This window comes from Poecilia latipinna, unplaced genomic scaffold (assembly GCF_001443285.1).
Source record: "Poecilia latipinna isolate Pla-1442-1.1 unplaced genomic scaffold, P_latipinna-1.0 Scaffold1282, whole genome shotgun sequence".
NCBI classification, from domain to species: Eukaryota; Metazoa; Chordata; class Actinopteri; order Cyprinodontiformes; family Poeciliidae; genus Poecilia; species Poecilia latipinna.
The window spans coordinates 1,469-18,160 of NW_015113898.1; the positions used below are offsets into that span (position 1 = coordinate 1,469).

General features: G+C 36.5%; 1 protein-coding gene across 1 annotated transcript in view; it reads right to left on the reverse strand.

The window, feature by feature from the left end:
* Positions 1 to 1,200: 1,200 nt before the first annotated feature.
* tmc3 (transmembrane channel like 3) overlaps positions 1,201 to 16,692 on the reverse strand; it is a gene marked incomplete at its 3' end in the record, with an annotated part of 24,543 nt that continues 9,051 nt past the window's right edge. The window contains exons 4-12 of the mRNA XM_015054851.1: positions 10,047 to 10,128; positions 9,739 to 9,845; positions 5,778 to 5,876; positions 5,328 to 5,470; positions 5,076 to 5,223; positions 4,904 to 4,947; positions 3,498 to 3,645; positions 3,028 to 3,137; positions 1,201 to 1,279 (exon numbers count right to left, since the gene is read on the reverse strand). Of these exons, the coding sequence (XP_014910337.1) occupies positions 1,201 to 1,279; positions 3,028 to 3,137; positions 3,498 to 3,645; positions 4,904 to 4,947; positions 5,076 to 5,223; positions 5,328 to 5,470; positions 5,778 to 5,876; positions 9,739 to 9,845; positions 10,047 to 10,128 (960 nt within the window). The remainder of the gene's footprint in view (positions 1,280 to 3,027; positions 3,138 to 3,497; positions 3,646 to 4,903; positions 4,948 to 5,075; positions 5,224 to 5,327; positions 5,471 to 5,777; positions 5,877 to 9,738; positions 9,846 to 10,046; positions 10,129 to 16,692) is intronic.

Genomic DNA, 16,692 nt, shown 5'->3' on the forward strand with positions numbered 1-16,692 from the left:
TTTCAAAATAAAATATCCTCCAGACTCAGATAATACATAAAACGAAAATATTTATTTCTTGTGCGGCCCAGTACCAATTGGTCCGCGCCCAGTGGTTGGGGACAACTGTTATAGACTACCATGTTTTCCTTTAATGAATCCATTTGAGTTATTTACAAAAGGAAGTGCACTAAACCTTCTAGGACACATGATAACCTGTTTATGGCACAGCCATAAACAGTTATTTCTACTTGAAAATCAGACCGACATAATTTTAAGTTCTACAGACCGGTAATAGAGCTGCACGTTGGATAGAAATAAATCTCACAACTATTTGGGTTTAGTGAAAGTGAAGAACCGTTGACGTTTGTTGTTCCAAACAAAATGGGAGATATGAGAATTAAGGGATTTAAAGAATGTAGAAGACAAATAACATGGAAGATTTTGGAACAGGTAGCTTAAGTGAGGGAGAATATTCATTTTAATTGTATTAACCCTACCGTGAAGTTATATAGGTAAAAGGGACCATTTTGACAAATCATTCTTGATGTTAGGAACTAAGTGGGAAGAGTTTGATGAGAATAAGTCATTCAAATTGGGGCAATAAAGATGCCCAGGTACTTGAAGCCTCTTTTAGATATGTGATTAACATGCTCCAACCCCATCTCTTGAGGGATATTGAAAAGAGAAACATATTTGCCTAAATTAAATAGTTCTGGAACTAAGTTAACATAAACGTTATTTTTGTGTACCGAAGGTAGTTGGTCACAAGAGAGTTAATTTTAAAAATCTTACCAAAAAAGATGAGAGAAGTGGATCAACAATCTACGGCTAAAAACAGGAGGTGCAGAAACCAACAATGCCAGAATTTGCACCGCCCACTTTGTAACAGGTAAGGATTGTATCTTTTAAATTATATTTCCAGATAATTTATAGGTCAGTTACTTAGAAAGACAAGCATTCATATGTCAGGTAAGATATATATGATATATATGTATAAGATACCATGTTTTTAATGGGGTTTGCAAGGAGAAAATCTGAGCATGAATACAAAGATTTGAGAGAGCACAGAATATTTGAAAGAGAGCATAAGTTTTGAGGGAAAACGTTACAGGTTTTGAGAACAAACATGAAATTCTGCTTTCAAATCGAAAATGTATGTTCTCGACATACGGTAGAAAAATTCCCCAATATTAAGGTACATAGAATCCCAATACTTACAGCAGAGCTCATACTGTTGACTTTATCCAAGAGGGCAATAATGAGGCTGTAGAGGTTTCCCAGATATAGAACAAGGACTCTGTAAATACATAGCACACAATCTATAAAATCTGATATATCGTGTGTACTTCATGGTCCAACACATTCTCTCTCTCTACTCGTCATATATGGATGCTTGCTCAGGTTCCCTGAGTCACATGTTGAGGCAACAGGTACCCCCTTCTTATCAGTAATTGAGATGCAGGGTGTTTTCATTGAATGTTACAGAGCTCCTTAAGCATTGGAAAATGATGACCTAGGAATGAAAATGTGTCTTTAAATTTTTTTTGAAAAGCATAAAAAGTGCTTCAACTCATTCACAGTTGATGTATTTGTATGCTTAACAATGTTGTTTATTTTACTTCAGATCTCTGAATATGTGCTGTAATTTTATCTTCATTGCTGCTTATTTTTCAACATTCAATTCACCCTGCCTGAATGTCGATTACTGACGAGAGGAGGATACCCGTTTCCTGAACATGCGACTCAGAGGGAACCTGACCGAGCGTCCATATATGACGAGTAGGGAGTAAGAATGTGTTGCATGGTCAGAGTAATTCCTTGGGTGGATTTTTATTACTTCAGTAATATTACTTCAAAATTTATTGTTGTGCTCCTCTTAGTTGGTTTTGGGAACTCTACACCTTTAATCATAATCATATTTTCCAAGCACTGGATGTTTATTTTATTTTTATTTTGCATGTCTTATTAATCCCATTGCATACTCTTGCCAATGAATGTTTCACTGATAATGTCTAGTATGTGAAACATACTAGACTATGGGTTAGGGTTAGGTAATAAAGTGATTTTGTATAATTTCTTTTCCGTTGGTTGTCTTTAATGTCATTATTACAGGTCATATTAATGTTTGGGTTGGCTATGTTGTCTGTAAACATTTAATGAACGTTTGCAGACGATGCCTGCTGGACGTCAAACTTACACACCTTTAAATGTCAAATGTTGTCTGCAATCATTCAGTGAACATTGGTTGAACATCTGCAGACAATGTGCACTGAATGTTTAATGGTGTTTCATTTGATGTCTGCTGAACATTCTTGGCAATGTTCAGGGGTTGGTGTCTTAACAATCAATGCTAGCTGAGATGTGGCATGCCAGAGTTTCTGTATACTGACTGATAAGCTTTCTTAGGCAGTGGAACAACACAGACTGTCTACCACAGTACTGAAAATGACCTCTGGGGCATGTTAAAGTTCAATAGGTGCTGCAGAATTTCACTAAGCTCTTTTGTACCGCCCTTCCATACTCTGGGGCTGATATTGTCAATGATGAAAACTAATAAATTTACAGAACACATGGAAAATAAGGAGGAACCTGAGCAACAACAAAAGTTTAACACAGGAATCCAGTGAATGTATGAAACCAAGGAGCTTAAATAATGTTGTGATGTGAACGTGACATGGAAATCAGTTGAGTACAGTAAATGAATACAGAACAGCTGGGTGAAACTAAGGTGGAATAATGGGTATAAACTAATTGGCAATACCAGGATTAGAAAATATTGATCTCAAAACAGTGTGAATGGGAGATACACACACTGCGTAAGCTGGATTAATTTAAAAAAAAAAACAGCTTGACTTTGGTAAAAATAAAAATGAAACTAAAGAAATTAAAAGAAGCAGACTTTATTCCAATCTACATGTCCATGGTGAAAAATATTGATGTTGGTTAATGTTATGTTACTAGGAAAATTACATTATAAAAACAAGACTTTATCAGAATTCACAACTAAGGATACATTATGCAGATAATGGTCAATTAAATTATTACCTGGCCAGCTGGAATCTCAGAGAGGTTCTTGGGTGATACATCTCCAACTGGGCAACCAGCTCAAAAGCAGAAGGGGCAATCATAGTGATGAGTGAGACCACCACACTCACCTGAAGGGACACAAATAAGACAGCAATTTAAAATAAAAAGAAAAAAAGATATATGTCCCTTTCACAAAATAAACTACACCAGACCCAGCAAAACAATAAAAAACAACCGCTCAACAGAAAGTGAGAAACCTGGAAATTTTAAGAAGTGTTACTGACTGGACAACTATAGTTTGCTAAAATCACCCAGTTAGGTCAGCAAGTAGGTTGACTAAAACTCCGAAAAAAAGAAACAATCCTCTCTCTGGGTGCTTTTTTCCCTTTGTTCAGTTTTGTTTCCAGTTTCCATTTGGTCCCTACCTATACTGGATGTTGAGTAATCAAATGATACCAATAATTATGATATATATCTTGCTTCAGTACCTCATTCTTCTCCCACAACGTCAGCTCTGGCTTTTCCTGCTCCAGTTTCTGGGATCGGTCTACCACAAAATAGATGATGTAGATGCTCCCAGCTAGTGACAGCAAAACCAGGATATTGGCTAAAATACGCAGACTGATGAGAACTGCCCTGAAGAAAAAAACAATTGATCAAATGAATTTAGTGGAACTCAAAAATGTATAAAGAAAAAAAAAGCTTTACATTCAGTACATTTTATCAGTGAACCCTCAGTGCTAGATGTTTTCTGGTCTATGTTGCGATTACACAGTAAAATTAAATTAAGCTAAGCCTAAAATCCCCTGGCAGATTTAGAATGTACTGCTTTTATAGTTTTTATGGCAGGAAATGAGATGGACATCTCTCTAAAGATAAAAAATTACAATGCAATGGAAAAATAATTTTAGAACAAAATATTTTTTGCCTATTTTTATTTGAAAATAAAACAAATAATAGTATAGTATTCATGATAAAACAATAGTTTAGAATATTTTTGTCATGATGTGTTGTAGGTTTATTGTAGACTCAACTGCAGAACAGCGGAGGTGTAGATTTTGAAAATATTTAATGAAAGATGATGAGCACAAATTTTTTTAAAAAGACACAAGGAGCCAGAGCAGAAAATGATGAAAATGACAGCAGGCAAAACAGAACCAGAGAAAATAAAAGCTCAGAGGAGTAACAGGGGCAGGGTGACTTCTACGCCCCTTGTTGCCTCTCTGCAGGCCCTTCCATTTAAGTTTCTCATATTCAAGCAAAAGTTGTCTAAACCCCTGTTTGAATGCCAATCCTGGAAAAATCATGGCCAAGTCATCTTCTTAAATCAAGACATACATAAATGTACTTCTCTGTAAATTAATTAAATTAAAATAAATAAACATAAAAATGTGAATAAAATATTTACTGGCCCACCAGTTGGGACTGCTGAATACAACAGGGGAGATCTAAAATCGCTCTAGTCTAATGATTTTTCTTGTCTCTTTGTAACAAAGGCTGCAGCAACAGTGATGGACAGCAATGGAGTGGCCATTTTTAACTGGACCTAATGAACCCAATTTAAGCTTTGTTTAAGCCATTAAAGGAACTGCAACAGAGTGATTAAAATAAACATGAAAAGTTCAGGGCAACCAGTTTAAATACACCTAAAGATTTTTATTCTCACTTTCATAATCTGAGGGGGACTGAGAATCAATCAAGGACATTTTTATCTGTTCTTGAAAGCCAACATGACCAAGAATCCACTCAGATATAATAGGCACTATGAATCTGATTCAGAAACACTGTTAAAATTGGAACATGCTCATGCTTTTTTCTCTTATTTAACTAGAGGAGTCTTTGTTAGTGCCAAAAAACAAAAGGTTATACACAGGCATACACAGAAAACACTTACAGGCTCGTATCCTTCTTCTTTTCTTGCTCTTCAACAATTGCTTCCTGTTCAAAACAACATGAATCAACCCACTTGTTAAATTCAAGATTTGTTTTGATTTCAATTCTCAGATTAATTGAGTTTAATCCAGGTTAGATTGTTTGCAAGAGTTTTGTGTAAGTGTTTAACTGACCCTGATGTTGTTGACGATTGCAGCTCCTTTGCACTCTGCAGCTTCCGGGTTACCAATCAGGTAATCCCAGGCACAGAAAACTCTCCAACAGAATGTGAAGTTTTCATCAGAAGCACTGGCCAGACTCAGACGAGAGTTCTTTGCCATTCTGGTGGAAACATTAAATGTAATTTTTTTTTAAGAGTAGACAGACTGGAGCTGAAAATACATGATAAGAACCTTTAGATAGGTAGTAAATAGCATAAACATTACTTGCGTAACAGGATGATGAAACTGTAGGCAAAAACAGCCATCCCAACAAGGAAGTATGCAAGTGGGAGCCGGTATCCAGCACTGCCAATCTTCCTCACGCTGCCATAATAACCATAGAATAAAACAGAGTACTGCAGGTAACCCTGTGGTGAATCATACACAAAATACAGTTATATATAAAAATTTATATATTGAGGATGATTCTAATAAAAGGGATGAGAACTACAGCTAATATACAGTATGTTGCATGTTAAATTAAATATAACTCTACAAGGAAAAGAATGATGTAGAAAGAATGATCATACCATAACTTAGTGACTTATGGTAGAAGAAATTGATTAAACTGACCTTGGAAAAAAAAGGAGGCACTAAATTCATGTTTAAGTGAAGATCTATTGTGTCTATATATAGTGTGTTATTGACCAACAGTAAGAGGAATGAGAGGCTTGCCCCAAGAGACCAGATGGTGTCCAAGTCTTGGGCTGATGGAAGATGCTCTTTGGGGATAGTTTTACTTCTTGTTGTTCCAAATGGAGCTCCAGCCAACAGCTGGAACAGGATAAGATAAATGCAGAAAAGATCAATTTTATCGCACTTGCATCAGGGAAAATCTGACAGGTGGAGTCTCAAAGAAACACAGCAAACCTTCAACATTTACACCATACAGATACACTAGAAAGGACATATTTGTTACAAAAAGCCCCATCATATTGTCAAGTTTAGCTGAGCCACACGCATATAGCATTTCATATCTGGTCACATAATCTACAGCATTAAAAAAACAAAAATAGGAAACTGACAGAACCTCCTTAGTGTTCGATGGTCAATGATTTTAATCACTAAAAATAGAAAATGCAACAATTTTTGAATGTGGAGAATAACAAGGTTATTAAAACCTGGGTGATACAAATAGATAAACAGAACTATAAGATTACAGTGCAAGGATGACAGTATAAGTAATGTCACTGGAAATTGCTTGTGTCTGCATGTCACTAACAACAATAAATCCAGTATCATGTTTCCTCCTCTTTGGTTCTCTGCAGTTTGAACATATTCCCCAGGGATAAGTTTTCAGCTATGAATAATGCTCTATAAAAAGACAAATTATTGTTTACAGAGGGAAAAAACAAAAGAAAATAAATTGAATTATCTCTACATTTTGAACATTGGTAATAAATTGTAATACCTTACAATAAAGTGGAACAGAAAAGTCTACTTTTAAATAGTTTTTGTTTTAATTAAAACTCAAAGTATTTTGACATTAAAAATCATATCACCTATTCACAGACAAAAAAGCATTTGCAGACTTGTAGGTAAGGTTGTGAGAAGAAACTGGAGTCCAATTTTCAGCCTCACAGTTACTCATTATGATTACTCCTCCACTGTGAGTCACAACCAAACATCTCATAAATCAACTGTGATCATTTTGGACTTATGTTGGTTATATAAGTTACTGAGAGGCTAAACGGAGCTAATTTATTTCTCTGCTTAGGGCAGAACTCTAAATCAATCACTCCTAACATATACTTTGTCCTTAGAATCACAATAAAAGCTACACAGAATTTGGATGGAATTAATATGTTACATAATGCTTGGTGAAAATTTGGTAGTTTTTTTTTCATTAGTTATAATGATATAGTGGATCACCAAATTCTTTTAAATACACTGCAACATCTGGTTGGCCTTTTTGGTACTGTTCTTCAGTGGTTCAGCTCCTATCTCACAGATAGAACTTTTATGGTCAGTGTGTTCCTCTCAGATCCATGATGTTAACTGTGGCGTCTCCCAAGGCTCTATTTTAGGTCCCCTACATTTTAATTTGTATTTCTTGCCGCTTGGTGGAGTCATCAGGAACCTGATGATACTCAGCTCTATGTCTCGTTGTCTCATGACTACCCCCAGCCAATCACTGCACTTTTTAATTACATTTCAGACATAAAGGCCTGGATGGTACAGAACTTTCTCCAGCTCAACCAGGACAAAACAGAAGTTTTAATCATTAGACCAGAGGATCAGAAAGACATTCTAATTGAAAAAATACAAACTTTTAAACCTTCAAAACAAGTCAGAAGCCTGGGTGTTCTTCTTGACTGTGAGCTCACTGTTATTCCACACATTAAACAAATAGTGAAAACAGAATTTTTTAATCTAATATATAGCTAGAGTTCGCCCTATTCTCTCTCTCTGATACTGAGACTGATGCTTTTATTTCCAGCTGTGTAGATTATTGTAATGCCCTGCTTCCTAGTTTCTCTAAAAACACTCTGTACAGCCTGTACAGCCTACACTCTGCTGCTCGAGTGCTAACCACCACCAGAAGACAGGCTCACATCACGCCCGTTTTAAAATCATTGCAGTGGCTCCCAGTACCCCTCAGGCTTGATTTTAAGATTATTTTACTGGTTTTTAAGTCTTAATGATTTTGTACCATCTTACCTTGCAGAGCTGCTATTACCTTATGAACCTCTGTGGACTCCGAGGTCCTCTGGCACTGGACTATTAACAGTTTCAAGAGTCAGAATGGTGAGGCTTCATTCCAGTATTATTGAACCCGTTTGTGAAACAATCTGCCAGAAAACCTCAGGGCCGCAGAAAATGTTGCTGTCTTTAAGAGCAGGCTCAAGACCCATTGTTTGTTTTTGTGGGTCAATAAACAATAAAAATTGTTTATTGATTTTATTGTGCACTTTGAGTTGCTTTTAATATGAAGGGTGCTTTATAAATAAAATTGGGTGACTCAGTGATTGATTGACATGTTTTATGTAATAAAGACCTCTTTAGGATTACGTGATCTGGCTGGGAAGTACTAACATAAATGCCTTTCATTCATATAAATTTAAATTATAATCTTAGGCACACTCCTTCTACAACATGACAATGTAATCAACATCAGAACTAGCTTTCAGCATATCTCATAAGAGGGATATTTTATGTCATCAGAATTTGTTTTGGAACAAAAATTTTACAATAATTTTTTGCTTTTTTCCCCCTCAAGTTAAACAATTGAAACAAAATATGTTTTCTTACTGGTCTTGGTGGAATATATTTTCTTCTAATGCTGCGTTCACACCAAACGTGTCAGGCACATCTGGTTTAAATTCAAAGTCTATTTGGAGGCCTGTCTAGGGCGCGTCACGGCGCGATTCGCGCATCCAGTGCTGCATAATTTGAAGTGTTTTGAGCATTTGGCACAAGTCCAATGCTGGAGTTGGAAAATCACAACTTTCGCCACTCGATGTGGACTATCAACCAATCAGAGAGACTCAGCTATGTGGTGTAGTGGTGAATTTTCTGACGTGATCTGAGAAAAAAAAAACTATGGAGGATAAACTAAATGTTGCTGTTTACTCTCTTCCTATAACCTACGACCAATCAAGTTATGACTACAGAAACAGGAATAGAAAGGACCTTGCTTAGAAGAGGATGTTACGGCCCTGGGCCTTATGAGGTGGGTTGCAGGTGTTTTTTGTGTCTGCCCTTGAGCTCCTCCTCTTTACAGGTGTTACTGATCTGTTAATTTGGAGCACAGAATATTTAAACCTGGCCGTCTCAACCTTTGCGCTTCTTCTCCTGCATACTTTGTGCTATTTTCACCATTCAACTTTTATACTATTCAGCTTGCTCTCCTAAAGCCGGCTATATCTCTTGGTATTCATAACCTTCATACTTTTTATAATATTCAGCTTTTTATTAATTTTTCATGCTATGGGGGAAACTGCTCCATCATCTGGCAGAATTGAGAATTACAATATAAAATGTCCGTTGTGTTTCACAGTGGATGTTTCAGGTCCTGCCTATTAATGGCAATCAATCATCCAGTTTCAGAGGTGTCATGGAGGAAACAAGGCAGTGGCCATTTTGAAGTTGGGCAGTTTAACAGCTTTTATGCTGTTTAACACCTGGGAATAATTTGAGCTTTTGACATTGCTTTTTCCACATGTTTTTTGTAGTCACCATGCTAAACAATGCCTCTACAAATGTCGGTATGGCTTTCATTCACCCACCATTTTTATCAGAAGGATTAGGGAAAATTTCTGTCCTTTTCAAATTTTAGGTTTTACATGAGGCTTGTTTTTAAATTGTATACAATATATTACTTCTAATACTATGTGGGTGTAATTTTTGCATTGTCCAAAAGCTATTACTCCTCTTCAACAGTTTTTCTATTATGATAATACCATTTAAGCACTTTGCAGGATTATAATTTGTTCTGGTGCTTCTGCCCATTTCTGACATTTCTACAAGTCTTCAGCAGTTAACGTCAAACGTTTTGGCATTTTCAACAAAAGCATTCAGCATTGACACTTTCGCAGGAAATGCACACTTTCTAGTTATTTTTGCCTTTGCTAAAGTTTGGTTCAGTATATGTAAATGTGAATTTGCATTTTCAGCTGAGACTATGGACACTGACCTCTGGTAGGACCACAAAAGATCCTGTCATGATGGTGAGGACGATGTTAATCCCAAACAACCAGCGAAGAAAGATAAAATAGGAGGCCACGCCTGATCCAAAGTGACCTCAAGAAAAATAAAAATGCTATTAAAAATTTATGGAAAACATTTCAAATACTGTAATTTATTTTTTCCCCTGATAGCAACAAACACTAATTAGATTATAAATAAATCTGCCCTTTAAAACAAAACGTACAGAAACAAGGGAAGAAAAGGCAACACACTTATAGCAGCATCACTTTGACTCTGCAGAAAAACATTACTTACTTTCAATTTTTTTGATCCTCACTTCCCACGGAATGAATGTAACAACAATGTTGTAAAGCACACGGTAAAGTTTTTTCAGCAGCTACAGAGAAAAATTTAAAAAGCACAAAGCCAGAAGAGTGGCATTAGCACAATGCAGAAGATAATATCTTGTTCTAAAGTCCTAAATTCTCTTCAGTTCATCCATTGTAGTTTATCATATTTTATCCCTAACCCCTAAATCTATCTCCACAGGAGAGCCCAGACATCCTTTGGAGAAAACTCATTTCGGCCACTTGTATCCGTGACCTCGTTCTTTCGGTCATGACCCAAAGCTCATGGCCATAGATGAGGGTAGGAAAGTAGATTGACCGGTAAATCAAGAGCTTCGCTACCATAACAGACTGGTACAGGACCCACTTCACTGTAGATGCTGTGCCAATCCGTCTGTTGATCTGCTGCTCCATTTTTCCCTCATTCGTGAACAAGATCCCAAGATACTTAAACTCCTCTACCCTTTTCCATGGCTTTCCAAGGGACTCAGTCTAACCCTTCTCCAAGTCCACAAAACACATGTGGACTGATTGGGCGAACTCCCATGCGCCCTCCAGGACTCTGCTGAGGGTGAGAAGCTCGGTCATCTGGGAGAGACTGAGTAGAGCTGCTGCTCTTTCACGTCGGGAGGAACTAGTTGAGGTGGATCGAGCATCTCGTTGCACTCATAGAAATGATTAGTGGCAGAGTTAAGTTTTATGCATTTACATCTAGTTGATTTTATGTAGAAACTCATATTTTTATATAAATGCCTTTTAATTTATTGTCTACATAATCTAATCAATTCGAATATATGTGGAATGGAGTTAGTTAGCATATACTAAGACATTTTAAAGTTGTAAAACAAACAAGAATCTGTTTTTTAAAAATTTAGTTTGTTTTCATTCAAGTTATGAGAAGAGAAATAGGAAAACAAAAATCATGTCTTGCACCAGTAGGCAGTAATGTTAGAAATAATTCGTGCCAGAATTAAGTTTTATGCGTTTCTATCTTTTTAATTTTACTCAAAATCTCATATTTTTATATATATATGTGCCTTTAAATTAATTATCTACATCATCTAATCAATTCTAGAATGTACTAAATGTGATTGGTTAATATGTACTAACAAAGTCTAAATAATTAAAGTTCTAAAACAAACAAGATTGTTATTTAAACTTTATGTGAATGGTTTTTATTGAAGTTATGAGAAGTGAAATGGGGAATCAGACACAATGTCCTGCATCAGGAGGTGGCAGGAAAGTCCCTTTAAGTTGGCTGTCGCCAGTCTTAATATGGTAAAAGATGTACTTTCCCCCAGCATGCAGTTCCATGTGACGGATATGCGACTGTGACTCTGTGGGTAGTCTTCTTGTGAATGGAAGGTTGGGGGTTTGTTTCCAGCTTCCTTCTGCCACATGTCAATGTGCCTCTGGGCATGGCCTACTGATCTGCGTGTCTATGGAGAGCCATTTCAGCCAAAATTAAATAAATAAATAGAGAAGTCAAAAGGAAATGAGTAATTGGCATCTTTATTCCTATTTATATTTATTCATTTACACATATTTTCTTCCTTACTAATTTATCCTTTTCCCATTTTCAATTTTCTATTTTCATTTATCCTTTTTCAATTCTCCATATCTATTTATTATTTTTCATTTATCCTTTTTGAATTTTCTTTTTTCATTTACTCTTTTTCCCAGTTACTGGGAAAAGAGTAAATGATAATATGATAATGAGGAGGGGCAACGTCATCAGGCTTCAACTTCTCCCAATTGGTTGGTTAGCGTTGCACCATACTTTGCTTCAAGAAAGATAGCAACCTACCACCGGCTTATCAGTGAGCTGGAGCTTGGCTACTTCTTTAGAAAATAGTGCTATAACTCCTGACTTTATTATTTTTCGCATGGACACTCAGACAACATATGTGTGTGGTGGGTTTAAAAAAACAGACTGCTATGTTTGAGCACAACAAAATGAATTTTTCCTCTGATGTTTGGCTGAATTCTTTGTGGAGGTTGGCCATCTCTTCTTCTTCCTGAAGGAGATCCATCAGGAGTACTGGTGCTGCTCACAATGCAGACGGTTCTCCTCACCGTTCACCATGTCAGCCATGGCCCTCTCTCAGTGAAACTCTCAACAGTCATTCTTTTCCTTGATCCTTGAATAAACATAATGACAGAATGCATTCTGAGTGTTATTCCTGATTTGTTTGTTAATTGAAACATTGTCTCATATCAAAATAAGACTAATTTATTTATTCCCTTAACAGCCCCTTCTCCTGTTCTGTTCAGAGTTTAGGAGTGACTACTAGACCTGTCACAATAGCAAATTTTGCTGAGCGATTAATTGTCTCAAAAATTATTGCAATAAACGATAATATTGTTTGAGGAGCTTTTTACATTGATTTAATGGAAATGACAGAATAATCCAAGCAATATCGTGCCAAAAGTACACGTTATTTAAAAAAAAAATCACTAAACACTGGAACTGTTAAACAAAACTCAAATGAACTCTCAGTCTATGTTAACAAAAAATGCACTTGGATAAAAACTTAACAACATAAAACCAAAGTGGAAATAATAACTACATTCAACCAAAAGAGTACAGATTATGAAATCTGTTGTACACTATATTGCCCTTCAGTCATAATTAGATTTAGATAGAGAAGATGGGCATATCCGACCACCTAATGCAATAATTCACTCCTCTCTTAAGCCCAGTTCATACTACACGATTTTTTTTTTTTGTTTGTTTGTTTTTTTGACCCGATTTTCCCCTTACGGCAATCTTAGAATGTTAAACGTTCTAACATTGTCGCTTACGATTTCGTAGCCGATCATCCTGTAGTGTGTCGTGTGTTACGAATGATCGGGTCCAGTCGTAGAACCTCGTGGCCGCTCCGATCTAAAGCAAGGGGTTTCCCCGACAGGGAGCGAGAACGCAGCCTGTTGAATGTGACCGGTAGGCAATCAGCACGGAGGGGAATCCCAAACATAATAGAGAACTTCTTTGGCGCAAGCCACAGTGCAGCGGACATCGGAGATGATATGTGGAAACAACATTAATGTTTATTCAACATTTCGTGCAAAGGATATCCAAAGAAATTACCAGGAGAGGAGTTAGAGCGAAATTCCTACCACAGTATACGGTAACTTTTAAGCTGTTAATCGTTACGTGACATAAGTAGGTTACAATGATATTCATTTGGTCAGGACTTCACGCTGACACTAGCCACGTGCATTGCAGGTAGATTGTAGTAAAACATTGATTAATGCCTGGTTTTAAAATGAGTTAACTGGACTTGAAGCCATTATTTTGTGTCCATTGTTGGACACCAAACGGCACGATCGAACCCGATATACGTAGGATTTCTGTTGGGTAGTGTGTGGTCTCAGGTTTTGAAAATGGGCCGACAATCAGCGGACAGTTCTAAGATCGTGTAGTGTGAGCTGGGAATTACTCTACAGAAATGAGGAAGGGAGGGGTCAATGGAGACGATAAGCCAATAAATTTAAATGAGGTCGATAACTTTAATTTATCGTGCGATTAATTGATTTATTGTTTATCAGGACAATAAATCCTGATAAATGTATATGTAATTGAGCAAACTACATTTGCTCAATTACATATACTAGAGTAACTTTTTGAACAACAAATGTACTTTTAGGAGTACTTTTACTATGCTGAACTTTTTACTTTTACTCAAGTAATTTTATTATGAAGTATCAGTACCCTTATTGGTAACACTTTATTTGAACAAAATTGTAATTTTGTCTTTAAAATACCAGAATTTCCACTGAACTTTATATTTTGGTCCATCTAATTGTGTAATTTTTAGATATTAAATAGTTGATAACTTGATCAGTTACTTTTTACCAAATACATTTTTACAAATTTCTTAGTCAGCTACTTTTTACCTTTACTTGATTAAAAACATGTTGAAGTACTACTGTTCTTACTTGAGTACAATTTTTGGGTCCTCTACCCACCAGTAACCAAATGTTGAAGCGTAGACCAAAAACACAGGCATACTAACGTGGGCAAGCTATACATCCACAAAGAACTACTTAAATTATATATAGTAATATTTACTTTATATACATACAAACATGTTTATCAGTGATAGACATAGCAAATAACTGGAAAGACTGTATAAGTTTAAAGGCATTTTTCTAGTTTATTTATTTTTGATTAATGAAACTGCATACCACCCAGGTTCATTAACCAGTTTCAGGAACCGACCAGATCCCTTCAGTGCTATTACCTTGAGAAATAATGAGATTTGGTTAAGTATAAAGACAGGCTTTAATGCCAAAAAAATGATCAAATATTACAAGCCTTGCAAGTCAAACAAATGGAACAGATACAGTTACATTCCAGCATTGAGCCACACTTGGCACACCTTAGGGGTGACCCCAAGTGAGGCAAACATTGTAGCGCGAGTTTAGCTTTGTGTGTGCAGAATGCACAGTGGATTTTTATCCATAGGGTGTGTGAAATTCATGACAAGGTACTGTCATGAATTTCAGTCTGGTCGGTTATTTATGACTGGCAACAGTCACATGAAACATGGCTATGTAAGCTGCAGTGTGTGCATGTAAGTAGATAAGAGAGAGGAAAACAGAATCTATAACAGTATAAACCTAAATAACACCTTGCTTTGTACTAGAGATATGAACAGCCATTAAAAAAATGTACCGTCACAGTTTTCTTCAAATTTCTTCTTCAGTTTAATGTTCGGTACAACTATTTTCCATGTCTTCATGAGTGTGTTAGGCAACCACAAAATACAATATAAACCAGACAGATATACCCATACACTGCTCACCTTAATGGCCTCTCTGGACGGACAGCAGTGGTGGATGTAAGGTAATGGAAAGATGGCCTCCAATGCAGATCTCCAAGGCTTGCCATTCTCATTCTCAGCTCAGCAAAACAACTCATTCTTCGATGCTCCATAGAATTGCCTCTAGAGTTCCAACGTCTGGCCAACCGGAGGATTCCCAAAGCTTCAATTGTAAGCCAACGTTAGCGGCTGCTTTGTCCAAACTATGAACACCCAGACAGTGAACCTCAGAGTCCATGAGAGCTGCTAACTGAAACATGTTCTATCTGAGCGTCCACACAAAAAATAATAAAGTCAGGAGTTATAACACTATTTTCTAAAGAAGTTGCCAAGCTCCGGCTCACTGATGAGCCGGTGGTAGGTTGCCATCTTTCTTGAAGCAAAGCAGGCACATGCAGAGGGGGAGGCTGGGGGTGCTTGAGCACCTGCCCCTTTGGCTCCTTGCCCCCAAGTGCCCTTTTGGTCAATTTTTATTTATTTATTTATTTTTTTTGGTATTATTATTTCCTAAGCCCTCTTCTGACACATAATAACATGTACTAAAATTATTTGGGTTTTTTTGTTGGGGTTTTTTGTACAAGATAATAAGCCCTCCGGTCTCCTTGTTACCTTTGACCTTTTGCCCGTCACGCATGACGCAGTTGCCTCTCGCACAGTGAGACAAGGCGGCTAACTGGAGCTCAACGTAGCGAACGTTCCAGATTACAGATCAGTTTTTGAATTAAAAAAAACGTTTTGGTTGAATAAAGTGGAGTAGACTTGCTACTTGTCAGAGGATGGAAAACCACATTGAACTTTGTATCGTTTCTGCTTCAGCACGGAGTAGCGGTTTAAGCAGAGAGGTAATGAGATACAACAGACACTGACCAGCCTCTGCGTCTGCCTTTCTCTGAAGAACTACTGAACGGGAGGAGACAGCCAGGTGAGGAAAAACTGTTCTTATCTATCGATTCAATATTTTTATCATACAGACATTAGGCTGCTGTTGTTGTGCTATTAGCTAGCTGCTAGCTACGACTTTGCTAGCAAAGCTATATAACTGAAAAGCTTCTTCCCTGTGTACGAGGCACATCGCCCGTCCAAAACTTATCATCTCCATAATGGATTTATGTCTGATCTTCTAATTTCCTTTGCTGCATAATGTACATTGCATTTATTCTAGCTTTAGGTAAACATGTCTTGAAAGAGAATAGCACTTAAATAATAGTCCAACAAGGATATTCATTTAGAATTAAAAATAACTCACCCTGAATTACCATGATAGATATAATGTATGTCATTAATGAAGGGGAAAAAACTCAATCCAGACTTTAAGTAAGTTTAGGGTCTGGTTCGCAGAGTATGAAGTTAAATTTGTTTCCCAATTATTCAATGAAAAAAAAAAAAACTAACCTCAGTTAAGTAAAATAAAACTGTAATCAAAACTTTTGGAATTGTAATGATTTATTCTTTTAAAACAAAAAGTTTAGTTTAAAAAACTTTTTTAAAATTAAATAACTAATTTTTGTCTCGTGAACTAAAAAAGTTATTTGTCAAACATAAACTTTTATTTGCACACATCAGAAATCTTTTGTTGTGATTTTGGCTCCTGCCCATGACGTCATGTGAGAATCACAAGCAAAACTTTGAGTCAAACAAAAACTTAGAATAGCAAGAAAAGATTTCTGACATGCACAATTAAGTTTGTTTTGCAAAAAAGAAAGTTAACTTCATGAGACAAAAATGTGTGATTTAAATTTTTTTATTTTATTATTTTTACGCAAAACTTAGTAGGCTTTTCCCATA